General features: G+C 39.6%; 1 protein-coding gene and 1 non-coding gene across 2 annotated transcripts in view; both read right to left on the bottom strand.

Annotated features, from left to right (window-relative positions):
- The window catches only part of TRPC3 (transient receptor potential cation channel subfamily C member 3), a 40,747-nt gene that overhangs the window by 9,684 nt on the left and 5,866 nt on the right, over positions 1 to 25,197 (bottom strand). The window contains exons 2-6 of the mRNA XM_035554848.1: positions 21,651 to 22,422; positions 11,891 to 12,076; positions 5,010 to 5,174; positions 2,952 to 3,168; positions 987 to 1,220 (exon numbers count right to left, since the gene is read on the bottom strand). Coding sequence (XP_035410741.1) covers positions 987 to 1,220; positions 2,952 to 3,168; positions 5,010 to 5,174; positions 11,891 to 12,076; positions 21,651 to 22,422 — 1,574 coding nt within the window. The remainder of the gene's footprint in view (positions 1 to 986; positions 1,221 to 2,951; positions 3,169 to 5,009; positions 5,175 to 11,890; positions 12,077 to 21,650; positions 22,423 to 25,197) is intronic.
- On the bottom strand, positions 719 to 886 carry LOC118252405 (U1 spliceosomal RNA). Its single transcript, XR_004780126.1, has one exon. It is a non-coding gene; the product is annotated as a U1 spliceosomal RNA (small nuclear RNA).

Raw genomic sequence — 25,197 nt, 5'->3', positions numbered from 1 at the left:
TATATATATATAGTTATATAGAATCATAAATTGTTTATTGCATGAATTACTGTACCATCTTAGCACAACACTGCTAACTGAAAGTTTTTGATATCAAAATACCACGTTTCTAAGTGTGTATTTACATAGATCCAAATTCAAATTGATTATATAGCAATTAAAGTAAACAACAAAACCAAATTTGCTATTGTAATATATCGAAGGAGCCATCAGGAGCAAATACAGCCTTTGCTGCTGCTGCAAATAGAAATTCATCACATCTCTAATTTCTGCACTGCAATAACCAACTGTTTATTACTTCCATTCTATTTGAACAGATTACTGGGTCTCGCATCCTTCCTTTATCAAGAAATATTGAATTACAATATTGAAACAACTGAACCAAGCAAAAAAAAAATCACATGAAAATTGTATCTGCTGTGCATTATGTGGAGAATAAAATAAAGTTTGCAAATGTTTAAAATTAAGACAGTCAAATTTAGCTCTGTATAAATAGTTACAACAAAAGGCAGTTAAATAATGAAGTTACATTTGAACTTTTGTCCTTATGCACATTGTTTGATTTGGTAAACATTTGCCAAATTAGCATCATAACAACTGTTGTTTAAATAGTATAGAATGAAAGATAGGGAGATAGGAACAGATAGTCACAGAATCACAGAATTGTAGGGGTTCGAAGGGACCTCAAGAGATCATCAGGTCCAATCCCCAAAAAAGCCAGGGGACAGCACAAACGCAGTCCCGTCCCGTCCCCCCCAAATTCTGCAGTCGAGTTTCCCACATTTGGGGAAATCGCAGGGGTCAGCACACCCGGAATGCAGGGGATGAGCCTCGCCCTGGGAAAACCACCGGCCTGATCATGGTGTCTCCCCTACCAGGTAAGCCTAAACAATGCTATGAACACAAACACAAGCGAAAATCAATTTAAGGCTTCAAATGCTAGTTTTTCTACTTTAACATCCAAGTTGCAGAAAATTTAAACTCACCGTAAGTAAAATACTCTATTTCTGGAGGAAGCGTGACCTCAGAGAGGTCACTCTCCACAATGTAGTTGTCCACATATTGTTGTGCTTTTGTGGCCTGCAGGAATGCTAGAAGCCTCGCCGTGAAAGCTGCAATGAAAATGGACAGCATCCCAAAATCCAAAACGTTCCATAACTGCAAAATATATTCCCTGGGTCCTTCCAGCCACAGCTCTTTGCATTCTGACCACATCATACCTGCAACAAGAAATGACAAAACATAGCAAAGTTGGCCACACCATTTCCATTTAAATTTCCTGCATTCTCCCATTCCATGAAACCACGTGGCACCAGCAGAACAAAAATTCACTTACTTGCAGCATCACAGGGTTGTCACACACCTTGAGTAAGGCTGTCTTGGTTTCAACAGGATTGATCAAATGGCAAGACATAAATAAATATGCAAGGATAAAGCTCAGCTGTCTCCATACAGGATAGTATAGAGCCACAACTTCGCACTGCAAGTGTTATAGCGCAACAACATGACAACATGCTAGGCTTCTAAAGAAGAAAAATGTTAAATGTGGAAAAAGAACCTCCCATTTCCTTACCATTTGCATTCATAAAATGCTCATGAATCAGAAGGATTTTTTACTTATTTATTTATTTATTTAACACAGAGAAGCACAATAACCCAGCTACAGAGATGCCCAAACATAAATGGCACAGTTTCAATACTGGTTCTCTACTTTACAGAATAAGATGCTTTTCAGCACAGAAAGTAGAATTTGGCTGTAACTCAGCTTTCTTACTCAAACTCCTCAGAAATTCGTTCATGTGGGATTAATCCAGGTCACAGCCTGATCAAGACTTTGAGATATAATTGTTGTGAATCAAGACCTTCTCTTACTTCAAAAAGGTTTGTTAGCAAGAACAAAATAAAAGACAAAAAACTTTCTCCTTGATTCCCTGGCTGTGTAGTTCGGAGGGAGTACTGCTCTGCTGCAGGCTTGAGCCATGGATTCTCCAATCTAAATTGCAATTTTGCTGTCACCCCAACCACATGCATAGCAGCCACAGATTGGATTGGCTTGGGGCTGGTTGTCTATTGAGTGTCCAAGAAATTTCTCACAGTGACTGAGTCCTAAAGACCACCAAAACCTCAGTCCTTGCCTTCTGTCACACAAAGAGGCTGCTCTCCATCAGGATATAATGGGATTACCACCAGGCAGCATACCAGGTATGCTGATCTCCATACCCTAACAGAGTTTGACATTAAGCAGTGCTTAGGCCAGAAGATACAGATGATTCAAAAGGCAGAGTGAGGAACTTGTAGCAGCCAAAGAAGTATTCCCTTTCTCTTCTGCAGCCTCTAAAAGCTGAGAATGCTACATTATCAAGTAGCTGTTTTCCTACATAAAGCACCTAACTTTGATGAAAAGCTAGAAAACGGCATTTTCTGCCATACATAGTTTCAATCAGACCAACAGCTGATTAGCTTTTGTGAAAAATATTGAGTAATGAGAACTGACTCATTAGCCCCTTGACACGGGTAGAATCAGTGATTTCTCCAAACCCTACCTAAGCAGCAAAGCCACACAAGCACTGATGTACCAGCTCATTAACACTGAGGTCACCTTCTTGCACACAGAGCAGCACAGTACACTTGCTGATCCTACTTAAGAAAACCAAAGTAAAATTTCTCTGGTGTTCTCTTCAGCAAGCCTGTGTTCCTGTTACAAAAGCCAGAAATACTGAACTGCAGCAAAGTCACTGCCAATCAACAAACAAGTATTTACCCCATGCTACGAGAGGGGCCAGCACAGAGATGCTTTCACCAGTTCCAATGTACTGTTATCTGCCCTAAGGACTTAATTTTAACTGTGCTGCAGCTAGAGCGAAGGTTCGGGACCTGGGCTTCTCTCCTTTCTTTTAGAATTTCTACCTTCAGGCAAACAGTGACAGAGATGGAAGGGGCATTATACTTACCAAGTACCCACACCATGATCAGCATTTCTGTCCAGGTGAACTGAGTAGTCTTCACCCTAAAGATCTGCTTAGGGTAATCAGTAACGGTGACATTTGGTAGCGTTGTTATGCCTTCAAATCTGTCTGAAGCATTGAACACCAGCAGGCCTAGGAAAATAATGAAGGATGCTGCATGTGCCACAAATTTCATAAACGGGCTTCGAAGAATTCTTCCAAGCTGCAAAGGCAGAATGAAAGCAGTCATATTTTTTTCAAAGAAACAAACTCTTTTGTCAAGTATTTCAGAAGCATTTATGGCACTCAGTGCTCAGAACAGTCTGAAACTTTGTTTTCGAACGATACTCCTTCAAGTGCCCTGAACTGTGGTGCTTTACCATTTCAGACAAAACCCTCTCAAACGCAGTCTCATGGACTATATTGTCCTGTTAGTGTGTGTTTATGTTATTCCATAAACTCTAAATGGCAATATTTATGGGGAAACACTCCAAGGAGTTACAAGTGTACACTGGCACTTTCAGAAAAAATTTGATCTAATGCCCACAGATGCCAATGGGGGGGCTGGAGCAAGCCTATGGCAAATAATTAAAAGCCCCAAGTAGCAGAACACTTCCCCTACCAACAAGAAAGTATTATTAGCTTGTCTGTGACTATAACCTAACTCTAGGAAAAAAAAAATCAGACTCATCTTCTCATCTCTGGCTACTGTTTTCCATCCACTGAACGTTTTTTCAGAGCAGAAGGTCCCAAACAAATAACCTGCAAATGTCTACTAAAACTAATGACAATTCCATCACAGTGGACTAAGAAAGAAAGTATCAGAGATATTACTTCCAAATAAATTCAGCTAATTCATTTCAACATCCGCACCTGCTAGGACAGAATAGACACAACATAGGCAGCCCTTCTGTAGCTCAGGAGAGGAACAGCTGACTCCAGAAGACAATGCTGGGAAGAGCAATGGGCCTGTTGCTGTTACTCGCTTCACAAAAAAGAAGAGTCTGTGATTCCACCTGTACTAGCCTCATCCTGCAAGCCAGGGTCAAAAGTGCCAAGTCCATCCCTCTGAGGGCGATACTGCCAGCGCCCTTAATTTAGACAGTGAAGGTCTAACGTTGCCAGTGCTGCTTGGACTCCCCCAGCCCTGTCCTCAAAGAAGGCAAGTACCAGTGAGGCTGCACCACAGGCAGCAACGCGTGCATCAGCTCAGGCACAGAGATGGAACTGAGATCCCCTAGCAGTGCTCTTCAGAAACCTCCGGGCACGACTGCACGTTTGAGTTGGCATGTCCCTCCCACTATCATAAAATCCCCTGTGGAGTGCTGCATTATCAGCAGCATTGTATATGAAGAAAAAAAAAATGAGTTCAGCAGGTGGGAAACTGTAAGTAGCATTCTTATTTCAAGGAGTGGCTCTCAGAAACTGGGGTCAGCTACTATGCACTAAGCAGACCAGCACACACTAAACAGCATTTACTACCTGTGCAAATAACCCCAGGTTCCTTTCCTGCTGATGACCTTTAGAAAGCATTTTGAAAATACAATATCAAATAACCCATCTGAAGGTACACTGCATTTGTTTGACATGAGAACTATGAAAAATGTCAGGTGTTTCTGGTACTGAGAATTAAAGCTCAAACACAAATGTTACTTTTCCACATTAGACGCTACCAAAAAAAAAGTATTAATGTTTCTATGACATGGAGCTGTGAGGAATATCTTCACTAAAGATAAGCACAGAAAACAACATTTCAGATAATAATCAGAACAACGATTATACTATTTCATACACATTTATCTTAAAAGTAAACAAATATTTAACCCAGAGAAAACACCAGGTTCCCCTGAAATATGCAAGAGATGAGCAAACTTCCTTTTTGAAGTGAATTGCAAGGAAAACATAGGAGTGAAATGCATTTCTTTGCTGTAGACTAAAAATATCATTAATCAGTTAAAAATTGGAAACAACAGAATCAGAGGCACATCTTTAAATTTTGAAAGCCATAAACTTGAAAACAGCACCCAGAATAGTATAGGATACACAATTTATAAGAGTCAGTACCCTGCTACATGGCGCAATCCAATAACCAATGGCTAGAAAAGGAAGGCCCAACGCCACAACCAGCACAACCAGACACTTGATAGCTATGGTCTGCTCCCGCAGTCCTGAGAGATTTTCATACCAGATAGTCAGTAGTTGTTGCTGACAGTTTGGATGGGCCACAAACTGCAGAAAAAAGACAGAAAACCAAGACATTAAATTTTATAGTATGAGTTATATGACTGCTACGTACAGGATCAGTAAACCTTAAATATCTGATGTTAATTCAGACCTTAAGAACCACGCCTCTTTTTCTTTCCTTTAAAATAATGGTTAACAAATAAAGAAGAAACTGCTGAGCTCATTAAAAGAAGCATTTTGAGGACAGAGTCACACACATGGACAGCAATCACCGACGGAAGTCTTTTACACATCATTAGAACAACTTTGCATACCCAACTGGATCGAGTCAGAGTTGAGCCTTAGTGCTAACTTCCAACAATTTTTCAGGAAATCCAGCTGATCCAAGGTACATGCAGAGTCTGAGTGGAGCTCAGACATTCTGGGGGACCCAGAATTCACCTTGAGCCCCTCCCTTTCTGCACATCCACTTCCTCAAACATCACTGCCCTGTGATTTGGTTCTTCTACAAAGGCTCCAGATATCTCCTTAACCATCTATAAGTTTTAAGTCTAAAACTTACTAAGGCAAGAAATAAATGAAGTGAAACTATAGCACAGAATTTTAAACCTCAACAAAGGCACAGAGTTGGATAATGAAAGGGTTTCTTCTCTTATTAGCATCAATGGTGCTAGGTACCGCTTCTACTTGGATGCACCTGGGATTAGAAATACAGTAAGAAGCCAGGTCCTACCAAGACATTTTGGTGTGTTGTGGAAAATAACAGTTATTATTCAGTGACTCAAGGAAATTCTATTTTGTGAGTCAGATGAAAAGATGTTCCTATGGTTTTAATGATGCTCTAAGTATGCTAATAGATTGCATTTTGCAATAGATTGCATAGTTTTGTATATTCTCTATTTTAAGTTCATACCTTTGATACTACCTCAGCTAAAAAATACGAAATACTCAAATTTCACATTTTTGAAAAATAACTGTTCCTTTATACTACTTTAATACTTTAAGAGGATCCTGAGTGTATACAACCTATAGCAAGCATCAGACAGAATTGGGGAAGCCACAAGAGTACATTTGTACAAATATTTGAATAAATATAGTTTCTGATATAAAGACCAAAGGTTGATATTTTCAAATCTGCACACTTAACTTTGAGAGAATATTTAAGCATTTAAACAAAATGTCCTGATTGTAGTAGTCTAAGCATGCACAGCTACCACTTATACTCAAACACGGATGCGTGAAAGACAACTGTCAAATATATGCTTACTCTGTTTTGACCTGACTCTGATGTCCACTGATTTCAATGATAAAATTTCAACTGACTTCAACCAAGCAGGGCCAAGACATCATCAAGCACTTTTGTAACGATGTGCTTTAAGACAGAAAACAAAACACGCCCCCAAAAAACAAACAAACAAGAAAAAAAAGAAAAAAAAACATACAACCACACAAATAAGCCAAACATTAAGACCATTAAGACAAAGAAATTGGGCATTCAAGTGAATTTATCAGGGTCTACTCAAGAAAAGACAAACAGATAAGCAGAAAAATGCACCTGAGATTAACGTTCAGCTTCTTCTCAAGACAGTTATTACAAAACAAACTTGCTTTCCTGAGCCTTTTATATTGTTTCACTAAACAAGTTTCATTAGTCCCTAGTTTCCACAGATTCCTCCCTAAGTGTCCAAAAATTGAAAGCAAGCACTGACTGAGACGTTTAGATATTAAAACGGCAAATATTATGGATCTAGTACTCACAAAAAAAAAAAAAAACAACCATGCAACTTCCAACTTTCTCCTGTGCAGCGTCAGGAAGACTTCACCATGGATATATTTATCGAAGCAATTATGGAATGATAAAAAAAAGCTGTGGCCACCTACTGCACTTGTTTTGATATGCTTAAAGCTTAATTTTACTGAGAACACTCTTGGTTAAGTTGAAGGATGAACATGTGTCGCCCCGTTTTTAAAGAACTGTTCTAATTCAGTAGGATTAAGCAATGGGATACTTGCAAAGAAAAGACCATACAGTCACTCCCACGTCGTACAACCAAGAGTGTGCAGAAGAAGTGCAAGGAGTTGGAGGGAATAGTCCTATGGCTGCCTGCGCTCCTGTTATATTTACATTTCTGAAATATTACCACACTCATCAGTATTACTGTAATTATGCCATGCCCCATGAGACTGCCACATTAGAAGAGCATGTGGGACACTGGTTAAGCACAAGGGTAAAAAGCCTAGTTATCACAGCCCTTTGAAGAAATCAGGTAACTACTTCTCAAACTGGTTGATAGTTACTAGTAAATTGGACTGAAGAATGCTAGTTGGTATCACCAATTACTAGTAAATTGGAGTGAAGAATGCTAGTTGGTATCACAAAAAGGATTTGAAAATAATTCTGATAACTCCATGTTGGATTAACAGTGAGATTTGACATGAGTTACTTATAGTTAAAAAATACTGTAAATGTCGTATATCAATTTTATTAGGCTTTGTACTCTGTTGAGATCATAACGTACTATATACACTTTTTTGCCAGGTCTTTTCTGCAAAACTCCATTCATATTCCAAAACTCATTAATAAGTGCATACAGTAGGGCAGACTTCTTCAAAAAATAAAATTAACTCATTGGCAATGAGAACAGGGAACCTTAAATCTCTCAGGAGGAAAAAATTGAAGCTGTTGCATGTACTTGAAACAGGGAAGTAATTTGCATATTTTAATCTACTTTTCTTTAAAACAGAAGTCCCTAAGTATTTTGGTGCATGATTCGGTAGCCAGTTAGATCACACAAACACAGTTTGTTCCTATAATTGCATGGCCAACAAAAAACAAACAAAAAAAGAGATTTTAGAAGTCCTTCAGAAACTGATGTCAACTCGAATTGTATTTTTATTCTCTTTAATAGGCTGTCACCTTTGAAGCTTATGTACCATAGAAGCTTCTAACCTGGCCAAAGGAAAAGAAGAGACTTTTTTGTCTGTTTGTGTAAAGCACACGTTCTGACATACTCTTGTCTCCTCTTTGGGAGCATACGTTTCCTTTTCAACTCAGGCCATCAAAGGACAAATACCTCAGCAGATTAACTGTGGGCAAAGACAGAAAAATAAATAATAATTTCAAATTACAAAGACATGTTTAAAAAGCAGACTTAAAACTGTAGGGAAGAGGAGAGAAAAGAAACACCCACGTTATTCCTCCTGTTGCCAGAGGAAATGGGAAAAAGCAGAAAAGGAGGTTTCAGGGAGCTTGCCGAAGGCTATGAATCAGCCTGAGGGCCCTCTTTCATCTATCCAGAGCTGTGTGCTAGTTTATTTCTCATGGTCTATCAACATTCTCATCTGACGCCGAGAGGAGATCTGCCTGGGCTATAATTTTCCCCAGAAAAGGGAGAAGTTAGCGACTAAGATGCCAATGGTTACAGCGAGTTCTTCTTTGGAAATAAGTCTAAGGGTTCTTTAAACATCTTAGCAATGTATTTAACTGTTGGTAATTGCAAGAATACACACCACTTCCAATTCCTCATAGCAACTCATGTCACTTGTCCCATCCATAATAGCTCAGCAATTCATCCTTCTGTCTCAGTTAAAGTATTTGACTTTTATTTATTTTGAAAGCAATTGCAACCTCTTCTGTTTTTTTTCCCCTGCATATCCGCCTGCCCCCCTGCTTCATCTCCTCACAGCACAGTAGTTCACGTCACCTTTTACCTACCAGCCATATCATCCTGCAACCTTCTTCCTTCTGCATCTCTTCTCTCATCCTACTTTCCATGCAGTCTCTTATTTTTCATTACTTATGCTGATTTTACTTAATTATTACGTTTGTCTAATACATTACGACCCAATCCAAACCCCAGTGTACAATAAAGACGCATGAGGCCTGTATCTGGTCACTAAGGAATTTCCAAATTTAATTTATCTGCTTTAATTTTATCTGTGTGTAACTGACTGTAACATTTTAGGTGCATTCTGTTTTATGACCATGAACCGAATGATCAGTATGTAAATATTTTTTTCTGTATGACTAAGGGTGATTAGAACGTTATTTATTCCTAACATCCTAATGACTGAGTTGGGACCTAGCAGGAGCAGATCCTCGCATACTCTGATACACAAGCACATAACACAGATTTCCCAATTTTCGTTCCTATCAACAAGAAAATTCAGTGTCTGAAAATTAAACATTGTAATTTTACTCAAACCGTATTGGTTTCACTTGGAAATATCATTTTGATTAAAAATTGCAGAATGTGGCCCTATGTCAGCAAGTTCTCTGAAATTGTGTTGGCATTCTACAGAATTAAGATACAATACTAAAAGCAATACTGCAGCAACAATTCAGCACAGAGCACAGTACTTGTAACCAATTTTCTTGGCTTCTGATTCCCTTAGATGTTCACTGTTGGGGTTGCAGTTCCAGCCTGAACCTTAACACCAAAAATCACCACCTGTTTCCAGGATGGGCTTCAATTAGTGCAGTGCCTAGGGTATTAAGTGCAAAAATTTCATTACTAACAGAATTAAAATCTGCATTTCCCAGCAGTGAACATTTGAGAGCGTTTGCTCACTTGTCATATGCTGTTCCCTGTCTCTCCTCCCTCCGCAAAGGACACTCTGCTCATTAACCGTTCCATGAACTGCAGCTCCGTTTGGCTGCGTTACCTATCTTGCAATGGTGAACTGACCTTAGTGCTCCTGACCCAGAAGCATAGCTAGAAATACTGCAACCTAAGAAACATAAGTCACATCCTTGCCTGCTTCCTATAGTTTCAGGGTTCAAAGTACCCCTTGTGGAGTTCCCACATCTAAATCTGTTCTGAAGTCGGAGCATTGCAATGATCTGCCACAGCTGTAGAGAGAGCCAATCCCAGCATCAAAGGACCACCGCAGCAGAGAAATGTCCTGGCTTGACCTTTGCCATGCCCTCTGTAATGGCCACTTAGACAGAACAGCACGTGTATGAATATGGTAACAGCCCTGCACCATCTGTTTATGTCCTCCCACCACGATCATTAGTCTTGTAGAGTCGGAACTGTATTTGTCAGGAACTGGAGCCAAAACCCTGAGTTCATCTACAAATAACTAATCTCTTGCAGGAGACGCGAACAAGTTTGCTACGTGGAACTGTCTTTTTTGCACTATGTAGATCTTCGCTATTCTTAACAGACCTGGGTGGCCCTTTGCTCAGCAATGAATTTAATCAGCAACAACGAACTCTCAGAAGAGAACCACGGTCTTCAGCAAGAAAGCGGAGACGTGAATCTCAGAAAAGGTTTGGTACACACTGAAACACAAAACAAAGAATCCATACATTATTTAGACATGATAACTTATATGCTTACGTGCCTTTATTTTTCCCTGTTCCACTCTTTTAATTAATGTAATGCTTTATATATATTACTTTGGATTTTGGCAATTAATATGCATTTATCAGCTGTAGAACAATTCTATACCAGAAACAAGGATTTATTGTTTGGAATCCGTCTACAATTTGTTTCCATATTTTGGGGACATGATAAACACCACCATTTCCCAACTTGGTGGAACCTGTAAGCAGGTTGCTTACAATTAATTTTATATGGCAGATTGGCTCAACAGGCGGCCACATAATACAGTGTTTTTTATTCTGAAAGGCACAAGACTTCTTGCAGAGATGATGAAAGTATAATGGCTGTTAAGAATGGAAACTATAGTAACTATGTAAATAGGTAGCTGTAAATAACGTACATAGACATCACTGTATTTCTTGAGTCTTCTCACAGTAGGACACTATATTAACTATTTTCTGTGCTAGTGCTGTGGGATCTTGAAGAGAACGACACGGGTAGATATCAAAGACTGCTACAACAAATGGATATGCATCACATCAAATGTGTGAGACTGAGCTCCATTTTCTTTTACGTAACACTCATTCATAAAATTTTAAATGAACTCACATTCCTTAAAAATGCTGACAAATACCAGTGCATAAATGACAAACTGAAAGTAACTGATGAATTAACCACAAACATATTCCCTAATTTTCAGGACTGATTTTTAGATTTTTTTAAAGGAATACACAAAGTAAATCATTCAAGATTTCTCACCGTAATACCACTTCTTGAAATCCACACAGTTGTTTATGAGCTCTTTGATTTACTGTCATATTTTAGACTAAATGGAAGAAAAATATATTTAATGGCAACTTAAATGTTCTCTTTTCCATTTTCAAAGTAGTAAAAGGAAGTCCTTTCTTTCCAAAAATACGTGTTCACAGAACACTAGTAGAAAGCTGTCAGACTTTCAGAAATCTACTTTCCAGAATTTACTTGCCCTATTTAAGTCAGAAAACAAAGGTAACGAGAAGCAATAATGAACATTCCTGGTCTTTTCTTTGGTTGAAACCAACTCGTTTATAAGAACAGCCTTCTCTTTTGAGTAGATATTATCACGGACTGGCAGGAAGATACATCTTTACTTTCACTAAGTGAAAATCTGTCTCTGCTTTTTTTTTAATCACTAGAAGAATCTGATCAACTGTGCATAACCCTACTAACACAGCTGATTTATGTTATTAAAATCTCCTGCCAATTCTCAGCTGTGCAATATACATTAAACATAACTCCTTCATTGTAGCCCCCATCTGCCAGCTTCTGCCTTGTGAGAATCTTGATTACACACACTATGGCTGCCTCTAATGCAACAGAGCATCAGTTCGTAACACCTGTGGGACAGTGAGATGACATGGTGTTCCTATTATGTTGTCTGAAAGCACTTACCTTTTTGACTTCATACTTGATGGCCAGTTTCACACGGCTCAGTGACGCTCTGTGTCGCTGCGTTTCAACTGGCTCTGAATTCAAATCCCCATTCAGAATGGCCTCCACTTCTTCCGAGTCTCGGCAGAGATCGAGAACACCAACCACAAAATCCTTGCATTGCATAGACAGCTTGCGATAGTCATTCTGAAACAGAAGGGTTAGAGAAAACAGCCCATGAGGAACAGGCTTGAATCAACAGCAAGGAAAAAAAAAGTACCTTTGTGCTGCTTCCCTATAAAGCAACATTTGTGGTTACTTTTCAAAAACTTAAGCTAACAGTTTAACATGCAAATTCGAGTCTTTGTTTGCACTTTTTAAATGCTTGTAGGTCTTCCACCACCGCTGTGACATTAGGTTTAAGCTTTTATCTGATACCTACCTTGGCAGAAACCTCAATCTTCATTCATATCTGTGACCTCTCAGCCAGATTTCCGTGACTTCGTATGATGCAGCCTCCAAACTCCTCACAAAAAGCTATAGCTGTAGGAGGAAACTTGACTGTACCTATTTTATCCTGTTATATCAAATGTTTCAGAATCCAGCTCAAAGTAGCATAGCCTTCTTTTTTGACTACTCCACAGCTTTTCTTCATTTTTCCCCATCAGAATGCTATTCTGAGTCCTCTGTCTCTTTGTTTTTCCTGTGTTCACTGTTCATCAGTGAACTGTTCATTTTCAATCACTACCTTTTTTAAAATCACTTTTGGATACACTGATTTTTCCTTTGTGGCTCCCACTTTCCCAAAAATACTTCATTAAAACTTCTGTCTTCATCATGTGAAAAAAAATTCAATTTTTCTTCGCCCAAAACCTAACTTCTCTCCCCTTTGCCTAAATACATTGCTTGTACTGCTAAGTTTTATTAAATTTTTAACTTAGCATTTATAAAACATGATAGAGGAACTAACATGCTCTCACTAGCATCAAATTATTTTGGGAAAAGAAGCTGCATAGGGTAATTGCAGGAATCAGCTAACAATCCCATAAGTCAGATTCAGATACAAATCAAAATGAAACATTACTGGATACAGAAAAATACTACCAGGAATTATCTTACTATGGAAGACTGACATCCCAGATACAGAGTTGGAAACAAGCAGTCCTAATCATAGACCTAAACAGGACCCAGTTATTTTCTTTGGTCATAGATGAGCTTGAACAACTTTGAACCAACAAAGCTATTGTAGTTTAATTTTTGGTAATCAAGGGGAATAGCACAGAAGAACCAATTATAAAAATACCAAGGTGCAGGATCAAATTCAGTGAAAGGATAAGCAAGCACCCAAGATTTAGGGCTTCAAAAAGGCAAAGTCTGGTAAGAAAGCGAGTCAAAGGAGTTACACATACTTATAAGCATGGAGGTCTGAAGGTAGAGAAGGCTTTCAAGTAAAAGATGTGAAAATTATTAGTCATCAAATCCTACATAGCTAAAGGCCTTGCAGAGGAGGGCTCCGCAACTGTCGGCCTCAATAGCAATCTTGGAAGAGACAAGAGGGAGCCAGTCTACTCAAGAAAGAAAGTTTCATCATAGAAGCCAAGTACTATAAAGATAAACTCTTAAGAGCCAGGCTTGTGAAGGATATTAAGTAAAGCACACACAGGTTCTTTATCATGTTAGCAAGACAACATGAAAAGAAGATGAGTATTTTTGCCAGTGAAGACAAAGCAGAGATTTAAGACAACCATAGTAGGGGCAAAAGCAATACCTTGAGTTCAGTTTATCTAAGTCCTATGTTCTTAGCATTGTTTATATGAAGTTGCTTTCAAAACGTAATTACTATGCATCAGTGATTGAAAACTTCCCCTTCAATTTCCCATTTCAAACAGGAGTTGCTTCCGTATTTTCACTACAGCTAGAAAAAGCATTTACTGAAATAGTTCAGAAAAAAACACACACACAAAACAAACAAACAATAACCCACAAAAAAAAAAATCAGACGCAGCATAACATTAGCCAAACAGGAATAAGATTGATAATCCACTTTCCTTTAGCACTATAAAGTAGCTGTAAAATCACTACTCATGGCACATGGGAAGATACAGGAAGTTCACTGACTTCAGTAGTAGTACTATATAAAAAGAAACCAAAAAGCTGAAAGAAGCTATGTTCTTTCTCACCTGAATTTGCAGGCACTTGTAAATTTACCAGAGAAAAAGAGATCCCTGTTTTAGTATTGTTATTTACCCTATGCTTAAAGGTGACATCTCATTAAGGTTTAATAAAGTTTAGTTTGGATGGTTTTGTATTATTCAAGTGCTTTATGACGCGTCACTAATTTTGTCCTTGGATGAATGAGTATGTGCTGTCTATTTGTGAGACGTATCTTCATCCCATCTTAGAATATTTTTTCCTCATTCCTTTGCTAACTGTGAAGAAACAGAAGGAGAAGTAGTAACTCTTGCTATAGGTTCACTGTTTTCTTTACCATTTAGTTATCCTCTTTTTCCTTAAAGGAGCACAGGAACATTGTGCAAGAAGTTACATTCCCAAGAAGTAACTTTTCAACAAATTCCAGTATAAAATTTTATTTCCCTGCATGTAGGTTGTCACCAAATCTCGTACACGCACAGGTACACAAATATACCTGGCATCACTTTCATAAAACGTGAACATCGAAGTCAGTTTCTGCTACAGTCACACACAGAGCAACTGCTCAGTGAACACAGTTTTCTCAATCAGCACGAACTAAGCAGGCAGAATACATTTTTACTGGTAGCTACAATTGTGAAATATTGCCTGCAAACAGCAAAGCGGTGTAAAATCATGCTACTACAGTAAGAAGGGAAATGAATTGTGACGGCAGTAGCATCACATGCAGACTGCTGTCTCAACAGACTACACGATGTTTCGTTTCACCGTTCTCTCTCACGAACAGGGACTCATTCCCACGTGCACATCAGGCTTCCTGACTCATCCTGGCACAGGGTGCAAAGTTTCTTTCCTCGCAGCTCAGGCTCTGCTATCTTGCACTCCAGAAAATACACCTATCTGCTCCGTGAACAGCCCTGCTGGTTGCTGGAGGCCAGGCTGCTTTGCACAGACTATTTGCCTACTATACAAGAGTTACCTACATTTCAACTGAAAAAATTAACAGTGCTAGTGATTCTTCATAGGTGGATAGATCACTTGCTTATAAAAGCTATGCTTTTGCTAGGCAAGGTAAGACATACGATGGATTAAGCTTAATTCTGTGAATTTAGTTATTAAATATAGGCTATAATATTTACAGATGCTGCTATGAGAACTGAAAACCATCTGTGCATTGTTAGCATCCAACTGAGGCTTTGAACCTTACAGTAGGAAAACTTGCCAGATTTCCCTCTCCAGGTCCTTACTTATTTATTTATTAGTAAAATCAAGTTTCTCTCAGGATATTTGATTGCTTCATAGAATTAAACAGCCAAATGTTATCCACACTGTAATCACAGGACCCAATTCTCAAGCAATCTTCTGCCTCTGGGGTGTTGCGTGAACAGCAGAAAGCAGAATCTGTGGTCTCAGTCATCCACACACTCCTTTGCTTTCTCCTGAGAAGACAGTGAGTGTGAACAAAGCCACCAGATCACTCGTCCCTTCCTCGTCCTAAATGATGCCACCAGAACTCCTTTTCTGAAGCATCCAAGCCCATGTTTGAAAATGTTTGAAAAGCCCTGCTATATGCTGCACAAGTTGCCAATTCCTTAAAGTGGAGCTACTCTTCAGGGGAATGCCAAACCAGGAGTAATGCACTAACAGAGCTGCTTATACAGCGGGGCTCTTTGCCTGTTTTTCATGATAATATGGGGACTCTGCTTCCCTGATCAACAAAATGCTTCTTCAACGAAGTCACAGCCTGACTCACCTGGTTTTGCTAGCTTTATCATCTTAAATGATCTCTCTCCAAAAAATTAACAACTATGTGGACATCTTTGTAACATCAAAAATATCAGCCTGTATTCCACATCTCGCAGATACCACAGCTGACACCGGTGGATAATGGCCAACTGCTCACGAGTGGAGCTGCAGAACCGTGCCTCACTGCCAGTTCATCACATACCACTCGTTGGACCTCAGCCCGTCCACCTCTGCGTACTCTGTTCTCCTTAACGGTACTAAAGATCACCTCATGAGTTCATGCAGAATTTTGTACAAAGAAATTATTAACACGTGCAAAGAATGAATCAAATGAATACAACTCTTAAGCAGATTTCATCCATAAGATTTCAAACTGTTCTAAAGAAAATGTAACAAGTAACTACATGTAGCCAAGCAAAATGCATGTATCTGTTTCCTGTTATCCAAAAGGCACATTTCTGTGAGCACCATAGTTCATGACTATGCACAACTGCAGGACTATTTCAAACACAGCATATACAATTATTCATACACGCATGTTAAGCATAAAGTATTAAATGGCCCTTTTGAGATCAACTACTTCGCTAGCCAGTTTGCATATATAACTGTAGGAACTGTATATGCAAATCAAGGACATAATTGCACTAATGATTATGGACCTGAGCCCTGTCATTTGAAAGTTGGACCTAAACGTAGCTTAAGCTTGAACAGTCTTTGTTAGTTCAGCTGAGATAACACTATGTAAATTTACTTGGAACAGAGACAAGTGCCGCTTTTAGATGCACGTCCACATCTTCCGTTGGTTTCAGTGGGAGCTTTTAGCAGAACTGGGAACAGGGATTTATCCCATACATAGGATATATAAAGAGCTAGGACCTTTGTGATACTTGCTCTGGTCGACTGAATTTGGATGTGTCATCAGTGAGTGCAATTCTCACTGACAGAACTGAGCTGGCCTCCACAGGACTGCATTTGGCTGGGAGCTGCTATACACACACCATCACGTGGCTTTTCAGTCACCTTGCCCTGCATCTCTCTGGTCACTCCAAAGAAAAGTTCCATCAGCTGCTCTGACTGCTAGAAATTCTCCCATCACCGTGCAGTAACATTTTCAAAGGTCTCAAGGAAGAGGGTAAATATCAATTAACTTCAGGAATCCATAGCAGTGCAGTGGCCAGGGTCTGCTAAAAGTAGAACAAGGAAACAAAAAATTGGAATATTTGTATCACGCAGCATTTTGTGGTGCTACTGGGATTTGAAAACCTAATTCTCCAACTGTTGTAATGAACGCTTGTTTACATTAAGACAAGATATAGCTCCAGACTGAGCTTCTCTAGCCAATCTCTCAAGTACAAAGCAGCACACCTTAGAAGTCTCTAACCATTCATAAGACAGATACCAGTAGAATGTCACTCCATAACGTTTTCTAACTTAATGGGTTTTGTCTTTTTCAACAAAAGAACAGAATCAAATAATCGGTTTCAGCATACTTTGAAATCTGTTTCTGAGCAGGCACGTTGATTATAAAATCACTTACAAACATCAAAGTCAAAGAAGAAGCCTGGAGCAATGCAGAATTCTGGTCCTGAATCTTAAACACAGAACTTCATCAGCATTGCTGCTTTCTAATTATCTCTACTACTAATGTAAAACATTCCTGAAAACATGACAGGAGAGAATTTAATCAGCTCCTTTTATAGACTGATGTTTAGTGTGAAAGCAATAGGTATGGCGGAGTGAAGGGATTTTTCTTTACGATTTGGTAGCAGTCTTGACTTGGACAAAAACTGAAATTTCTGAAATCCTGCTGTAATGAGGACTGAGATCAGCAGGGAAGAGAAACGCTGCAGTTCTTGCTCTGGCCAGAGGTACGATATGCTGTTATACCAGTCACTAAAACACCATCTTGCTGCTTTGACTGCCAGGCACTGATAATCTCTGCTGCTCCCTCAGCTAGTTTCCAGACCTAAAGAGAAGTCACCAGCACATTCAGACAAGCTATCCCAATTTTACCAGGACTAGAAAGCCCAAGATTAAACCTTTAAACCTAAGGGGAGGATGACAGATTTTTTTTTTTTAAATTAGAGAATTAAAAAAGAAAAAAGGAGAAAATTAGAAGAGCACTTACAAGGGAGACAAGAAAAAGAAAATCTGAGAAGGTAACTAAATAGTAGAAAACAAAAAGGTAAGTGGAAGCCAAGAACAAAAAGTAGCAACAGGATCGAGAAGAAACTCTACAACGAAATAGATGAAGAGTAGCAAAACAAGCAACTGGAGCTTAGAACAAGGATTTCACAAAGAAGTGCAAAGTAAGGAAGTAAGGAAGGACAGAAAAAAAGAGTAAAGTGGTCTTCAGGGCTCCCGTTTCCCCATCTACTTTTTTTTTTATTTTATTACTCCTTTTCAGTACTTTTTAGCTACATGGCTTGCATCTTCCAAGAAAAATGTGGGTTCATGGGTTTCTTTGAATCCTTTCTCATGAGGTAAACCTGGTATCGGCATAATTAAGTTTTTTAATTGCACTGGAGAACTGACTGTCCTGACTGAATGTCTTAAGCTACTTTCCCGCATCTTCAATGCACTTGTGCAAACGCTGGTTTGCACGTGAACATCAGAATTTGTTAGTGCAAATCCTAACTGACAGAAGCAGACTGGACTTTGCATACACAGAAGATGTAAAGTTCAGTTCAGCAAGCATATACCAGGAAGCTTTGTCCTCAGGCATTTTTAAGCAGCTTCACCTCATATTCTTCCTCTGTGGGAAAGCCACCTAGAGAGGAATTTGCTGTGTGACTGCTCCATGCCCAGGAATTGCAGTGCTGAAAGCATGCAGAGGTGATGTGATGGGCCATAGATAGTAGGAATAAATAATGAATGTCATTAGAAGTCCCTTTAAGTAGATCCATCCACCCATTTTCCGTGGGAAAGTGATTTCGTCCATTTTTCTCTCCCCTGAAACAATTATGCTCAGTGTTGTGCAATGGTTAGAGTTTGGCTGGAATAATTAAGTATTTCCCATGATGATACTAAAGGAGAAGGCACCAACAGCCTATCAGTCATTCTCCCTTGCAGGGTGTGCAAATGTCAGACTAGAAGCCTTCTCCCATGGGACATGACAATGCACACAGTTATTAGCAAAACACGTTCGGATGATGTACATACAGAAAAGAAAGCACTGAACATACAGCTACAAACTGGAATTGCATCAAACGTGGCAAGCTCTCACAATCGACTTCTGTCAGACACAGAAACACTGCTTGATTTCTCCTAAATTTACCTCTGCAGCTGTCAGCACAGCGTCTTGTATAACATTCATGCTACCACCAGCCCCGTAATACCTGTCCACAGCCCCAGAGGAACATGCAGCCTTCTCGTCAGTTGTGCGATTTCAGCCCTTCCTGGACTGAGCGCGACAGCGATGCTAAAAAAATTCCTTGCTCATTTTTCCTCCTCCTCACTTTTCCATTCCCCCTTCCTCCAAAGAAGGGCAGCTAACAACAGATGCCGGAGACAAACAAGCACCCCTTCTGCCTGGGGTGAGGGAACAGACGAATGCCCTGACACTCATAAGAAACAGAGGGAAAAGTGATCAATGGAAGGCCAACAAGGAAACCAGTGCTTCCACTGGAATGCTGTCATTTTGGTAAGAAGCTAGAATTCCCAGACTAACAAGGAGCCAGGAAGTTTCTACAACAGGAACTGAAACTGAATTATACTGTACACGTGGGAAGGTTAGCTACTGTGTAAGTGGTATTCACAAATGGAAAAATCTGTGTGAGCAGTGGATTTCTTGGGTTCTAGGCATCCCCAAAACATCAAGAGGCTAAACAGTTCAAGAAAACAAAAACGAAAAAAATCAGAATATTTTTATTCTGTGTCAATTTAATATTTAAAAAATTAAAGCAACTTAAGTTCTATTTTGAAATAAGTCCAACTGAAACATGCTGCTTTTTCTCCTTCAAAATTTCATTCTACTTCTTAGACTAACCTCACGTCAATGGTATCAGTGCCAAGGACACGCAAGTTTCTCGTGACTTTATAATTTTATTGAAATTTTTCTGTTCGGTTCTTGTCATCTACATCCTCCCCAAAAACAAACAAAAAAAATCACCATAAGGCTTGCCTTACTTTAGCATTTGGTGACAGAGGTTGTATTTTGGGAGCCTACAAAGTTGTGTGATGCTTCAGTTGAGGCCCTGAACCCACCAGTGTTTCTGAACAGCTACGCTCACACCTTATATGCAGTATCACAGAGTAGACAGATAGTAGAGTCACTGAGGTGTCAACCCAGAGAAGTTCTCCCTAAAAAACTGGGAGGAAAAAAAAAAGTTGCATCCCCAACTGCTGAAGCGTTACTCAGAAGCCCCATAAGTTTCCATCTTAAGCACATGATTCTGGACACCCTGTGGCTCTTCAGTTGTTGGCCTAGTTGAGAAGAAATTAATGATAAACCAGACTGAGTTGCACACATCAGAGATTGAACCTTCTATAACGGCCTCTAAGTGAGGCATGTAACTAATTCACTGTGTGAAACACACAAGCCAACAGGCTCTGCGTATATAAAAATCTCCTACTCTTCAATTTTACGTTCACAAAGAGCTTTCCCAGTTTAGTACTTTCTCAGCAGAGGATAAGGAAAAGCTGACATTTTTGGTATACTCCTGAATAAATACATTCCAGTAAATACTCAATCCATTTTCCAAATCACACAATACGCAGCATGGTATCCAGAGGTTCCTTCAGCAAAGGAAGAAGAGAAAAGGTTTAAGCTGACTTTTATACTTTATTAGTGAGTGGTAATATTTGAACCTTCCTCAACACAGGAGCTTCCTTTTTTCCCTCTTAGCTCTGTCTGGAGCTTTTCTTTTTCAGGCGTCTAAATCTGATGCTTTCTCCTGCGATAAAGTTGACTTTTTTCATTTCTGCCTATTTTCCTCTAGGTTGTTCCATGCTTCTTCTGAGTACTCCAGCGTTAGCAATGCTTGCTGTTGTTTGAAAAGATTAATGCATCTCTTGCCTCTCTCAGATCAGTTATGAAGATATTATTTAAACAAGTGGCACCCAACACTGACCCCGAAGAACCCCATTAAAATTTTTGCTACAGCTAGATACAGTGCTATTAATATCACTACTCACTGAAAACAATCTGTCATTCCCCAAGCTAAGCTTATCTTATTACATGCAGTCTGCTGCTGCTACGAGGGCTAAGGTTCATATGTTTGGGGTGTTTTGTTTGTTTGTGGTTTTGTTTTATTTTTACAACGCAGGGAAAGCTGTACTTTTCAAGGTACTAAACAGAAGTGCAAATCAAAAAAAAAAAGTCAAGATGCTGACATACTAAACCAGATATAGCTCTAAACCAGTACCAAGAGCTACATCTTTAATCAGCTTAACAACCAGTTGTGAACAAGTGACATTTCTAAAAGACTGATTAAAAAAATCCTTCCTGTGTTCTTAACAATTTGGAGACCTCATTCAAAAATTAGTATAAATAGCAAAATGGGAAGAAGGTCAGTGCTGCAGTAGGCTTAAGAAAAGCACAATGTTTCTGCTCCCTGCATTTATGCTACTCAGCATCTGTAACTAAAAACAGTATTTGTCTGCTACAGCAAAGTCGGTTTTCATCTTGTGCAAGTTTATCAGAACACACTCTGCCTTTCTCCATTTTTCTCCATGCACAGCAGGCACGAAAGCACTTTTATTTATTAAAAATTATTTTAAAAGGCTTATGTATTGAGAATTCAAAATCAAGAGCGAGAAAGAATATAAAAGCATTTGCAATTGAAAAAGTTCAGGCAGGAAATAATTTCAAACACCTAAGGACATTATAAAGTACCATCAGCTTGAAAAAAATAAAGAGAGAGAAGAACAAAACCAGCATTACCTTGAACTCTTTTTCAATGTTGGCCAACTTGGCAAGCTCATTGCTGAGTTCCAGAGCAGTGAGTACAGGATCTTCACTGGAGAGGGACAGGTAAGCCGGACTGGCCAGTCCTTTGTAGGCATTTATTCTTGACCTAGAGTGACTGAAAGAATCATGCTTTTGCTTCTCTGTGCAGTCATTACATTTGCAGAAATAATCATGAGGTCTTTCTATCCTTGCTCCTTTCATCAACAGCATGTGCACAACTTCGTATTTTTGGCAGTGGGCAGCTAAAATGATGGGAGTGATGTCCGGAGAAAAGCGGGTGCCGTCTTCATCATAGGAATAAAAATCATCGTCCTGGAGCTCCTGCTCGCAAGGGCTCAGAGTCAGTCGCTTATTTACTGAAAAGCCAGGGTGATTCAAAATTGCTTCCACTATCCTAATGTAGCCCTTGCTGATTGCGAGCAGCAGGGCATCTCCAATCCGTGCCAAGTTCTCTTTTTTTAACAGAAGTTCTGTCACTTCCAAATGTTCATTCCCTACAGCAAGCTGCAAGGCGTTTTGGCCCATGTAGTCAACACAGTTGACATTCAGTGTTTTTGACTCCTCTAGCATTTTGCGCACCACAGGTATGTTCCCATACTCTGCTGCATCCAGAAAGCGCTCTTCTTCAGCGGTTAGACTAGTGCCTCTGTTGTTGAACATGAATGCCGGGCCTCTAATGGCCTGCCGCCTTCCCTTTTCCCTCATCATCGTCATACGCCTCAGAGATGGACTTTCTTCAATGTACCTAATGAGGGAGAGAAATAAAAAGGTCACAAAATTTCAGTGTTGGCTATTTGCAGCTTCCACCTCTCCTGAGGCTACAAAAACAGCTACGTACCTCATTTTGTCCTGTGTCATTTGCCCACCTATTAACTAGAAGCGTTCCTTCAGGGATCTTTCTGCCTTCAGGTATTTTGTATGCAATCTAAAGGCACTCACAGGTTCAATTCCACAGGCCATTTCTGTTCTGTTAGTATGGTCAATTTTTTTTTCTTCAATATCAGATGTCACTTCTCTTCAGAAATCCCTCCCAAGACGCTTTTATATATAAAATATAAACACATCTACTATACCAAGCTGCACTTTCAATAGCAATTAATAACCTCCACCATAGGGATTCAAGCTGATGGTTCAAGGTAGGCAATATTTACACTCGCCATACTGTACTTTGCCTAAGTTAGAGGTCATGCCTTTTAGTGTTTACTACTAGAAACGTTAAACGAATCTGGAAGGATCTACTCACAGGTGAGCGTGGTCCAGTTAGATGTCTTTGAAGAACAGAAGTTCACACATGTCGAGCAGACTTTCTGGATACTAGTAACTAAACTGCTCACAGATTCCAGACCTTGGGTACTATCCTATCTAGATGGGATCAGCTCTCACTCCAACTGGAGCTCTGCAATGCTGCGTGCTATGTGGGGCCTACCTCTATTAGAGCATCTACTTTTCAAGGAGCTGAACGGAAGAAGCTGTCTAATGTCACCACAGGAGCATATATTAAAAACAAAACAAAAAAAAAAGCATTCTTGTAATATAATCCCTTATGACCCCCCCCAAAATAGGAAAGTGAGTTACTGAATGAAAATTGGGATGGCAGGTTACACTGGGAAGAAGAAATCGAGGTGTAGTGATGTGAGATTGTTTAGGAAAGGGAACTGAGAACCAACTGGGAAAGCTGAAGAAACGAAGAAATTAGATCTATGAGGCAATTAAAAATAAATAAAATACTGGCTAAGAGCAACAGGGACAAATGTGAACAGGCTGAGAAAATAGCCGCATCAGACGATAAGCTGGAACTAGCTAGGGAAGAAAACTACAGAGGAAAAGAGAGCTTCAGAGAAGCGAGTCTAGGAGCTGGCATGAAAACTAGGCCTGAGCTAAGAGATTGAGGAGCAAACATTACCTAGCTGGAGAAAACAACAAGAAACAATTGTCTGGAGAGGTCTGAAACAACAGAATAGATGGGATCAGGCTGAAGAGGTCACAGCTGCAGGGGGAAACAAAGGCATTTTTGCCTGCCAGAGCGCAGGTCAAAGACCTGAAAAGGTACTTTAGGATACCATAACCTTCCTTGGCTACTGCCTGCAGATAGACATGAAGCCTACCAGCAGTCCCCCTTTCCTTTCTAGTCCAGCTCAGCATTTGGGAAGACAGCCTTCAGCTGCTTTCAGTTAATCCACTAACTGCAGGGACAGAGATCACCTGAGCTGATTTGATGGGCACAGAGGCATCAGTGCAGCTGATAAATATGAGTTAATGGAGGGTGTGCTTAGAATACATATAACACAAATATATGTGTACATATATATATATATATAGATATATATAGATATATAAAAGCTACATAGTCTGAGACAAACAGGCCTTATAAATCTCCAATTTGGGCCTCGAGTCCTCTGTGCCTCTGTTCCTCATCTATAAGAAAAAGAACAATTGCCTCCCATTTTACAGGAGCACTGTGAAAATGAATTTATACACCTCACTGAAAAAAATCAGATATGAGAATAAACAGCCATGCAGAAAAACTGCAGAGGAAATTAATCCTTCTGCCCTCAGTGCAAAAGCCACGTAAGGTGCATTGGAAAACGGGTCCACATAAACACTGAGAGCAAAACAGAATAATAAACAGTGCTTTTTAAGCAAACCCTGTCAGTCTGCAAAAAGACCAAACCAAGGGAAATAACGGCACTTAGACCTTGGGCACACACAGGCTATGCATTTAACAGAACACAGGGGAAGGTGCAGGACAGCTTTAAAAGTTGGATGTCCTGAGTGCTGTGTGTTGAAACCCACCACCTGAGCAACGTTCTCTCAAATGCAGCGTGCACATGTGTGTGGTTTTTTTTTTTTTTGACATACCTGGATTTCCCCATACACTGCAATGTCAGCCCTCCTGGTTTTCATTGGGCTTATCTAATTCTATTCAGATTATAAGAATATGCTTGGCCTCTCAGCTATCTGCATCAGATATAATAAATTTAGCAAAATATTACATTTCCAGCACTTTATCAAAGCTCCATGCACCACAAAAGGTAGCCCCCACACAATATTGCAGTTAGCACAAATGGGAAGTTCCATTTCACACCAAGTGAGGAGATTCATTACCAAGGGCAGCGCCCCCCTGGGATGTAGCACTGGATCTACATTTTGTATTTTCATGTGTGGTTGGTATTTCCAGACTGCCAGAAATGACCTGGGTGGCACTGTAGTGTAAGTAATGCTAAATGGTACTTACTTCTTGAAATACGTGCCAAAACTCCTCTGCCACATATGACAGATATTTTTTTTCCTCATTCTTGTACCACCTTCCTTAAATCTATGAAAATTTATCTTGCATAACAGACAGGATTTGTGACTGTGTTAAACACAGAATTGATTTAATACCTAAAGCTCGGGTATATTTCACATTTGGAAATATTCAGATATGATGCCTTGAGCCCAGAGTGCTTATAGTGAACTGCCACAGTATGCTACTGCCTTATTCCCCCCACAAAATCAAGAAGCGTAATAAGAAATAGTC

This window comes from Cygnus atratus, chromosome 4 (assembly GCF_013377495.2).
Source record: "Cygnus atratus isolate AKBS03 ecotype Queensland, Australia chromosome 4, CAtr_DNAZoo_HiC_assembly, whole genome shotgun sequence".
In the NCBI taxonomy this organism is placed as follows: domain Eukaryota; kingdom Metazoa; phylum Chordata; class Aves; order Anseriformes; family Anatidae; genus Cygnus; species Cygnus atratus.
The sequence above is the reverse complement of the archived record's forward strand: the minus strand, read 5'-3'. Positions and strand labels throughout refer to the sequence as shown.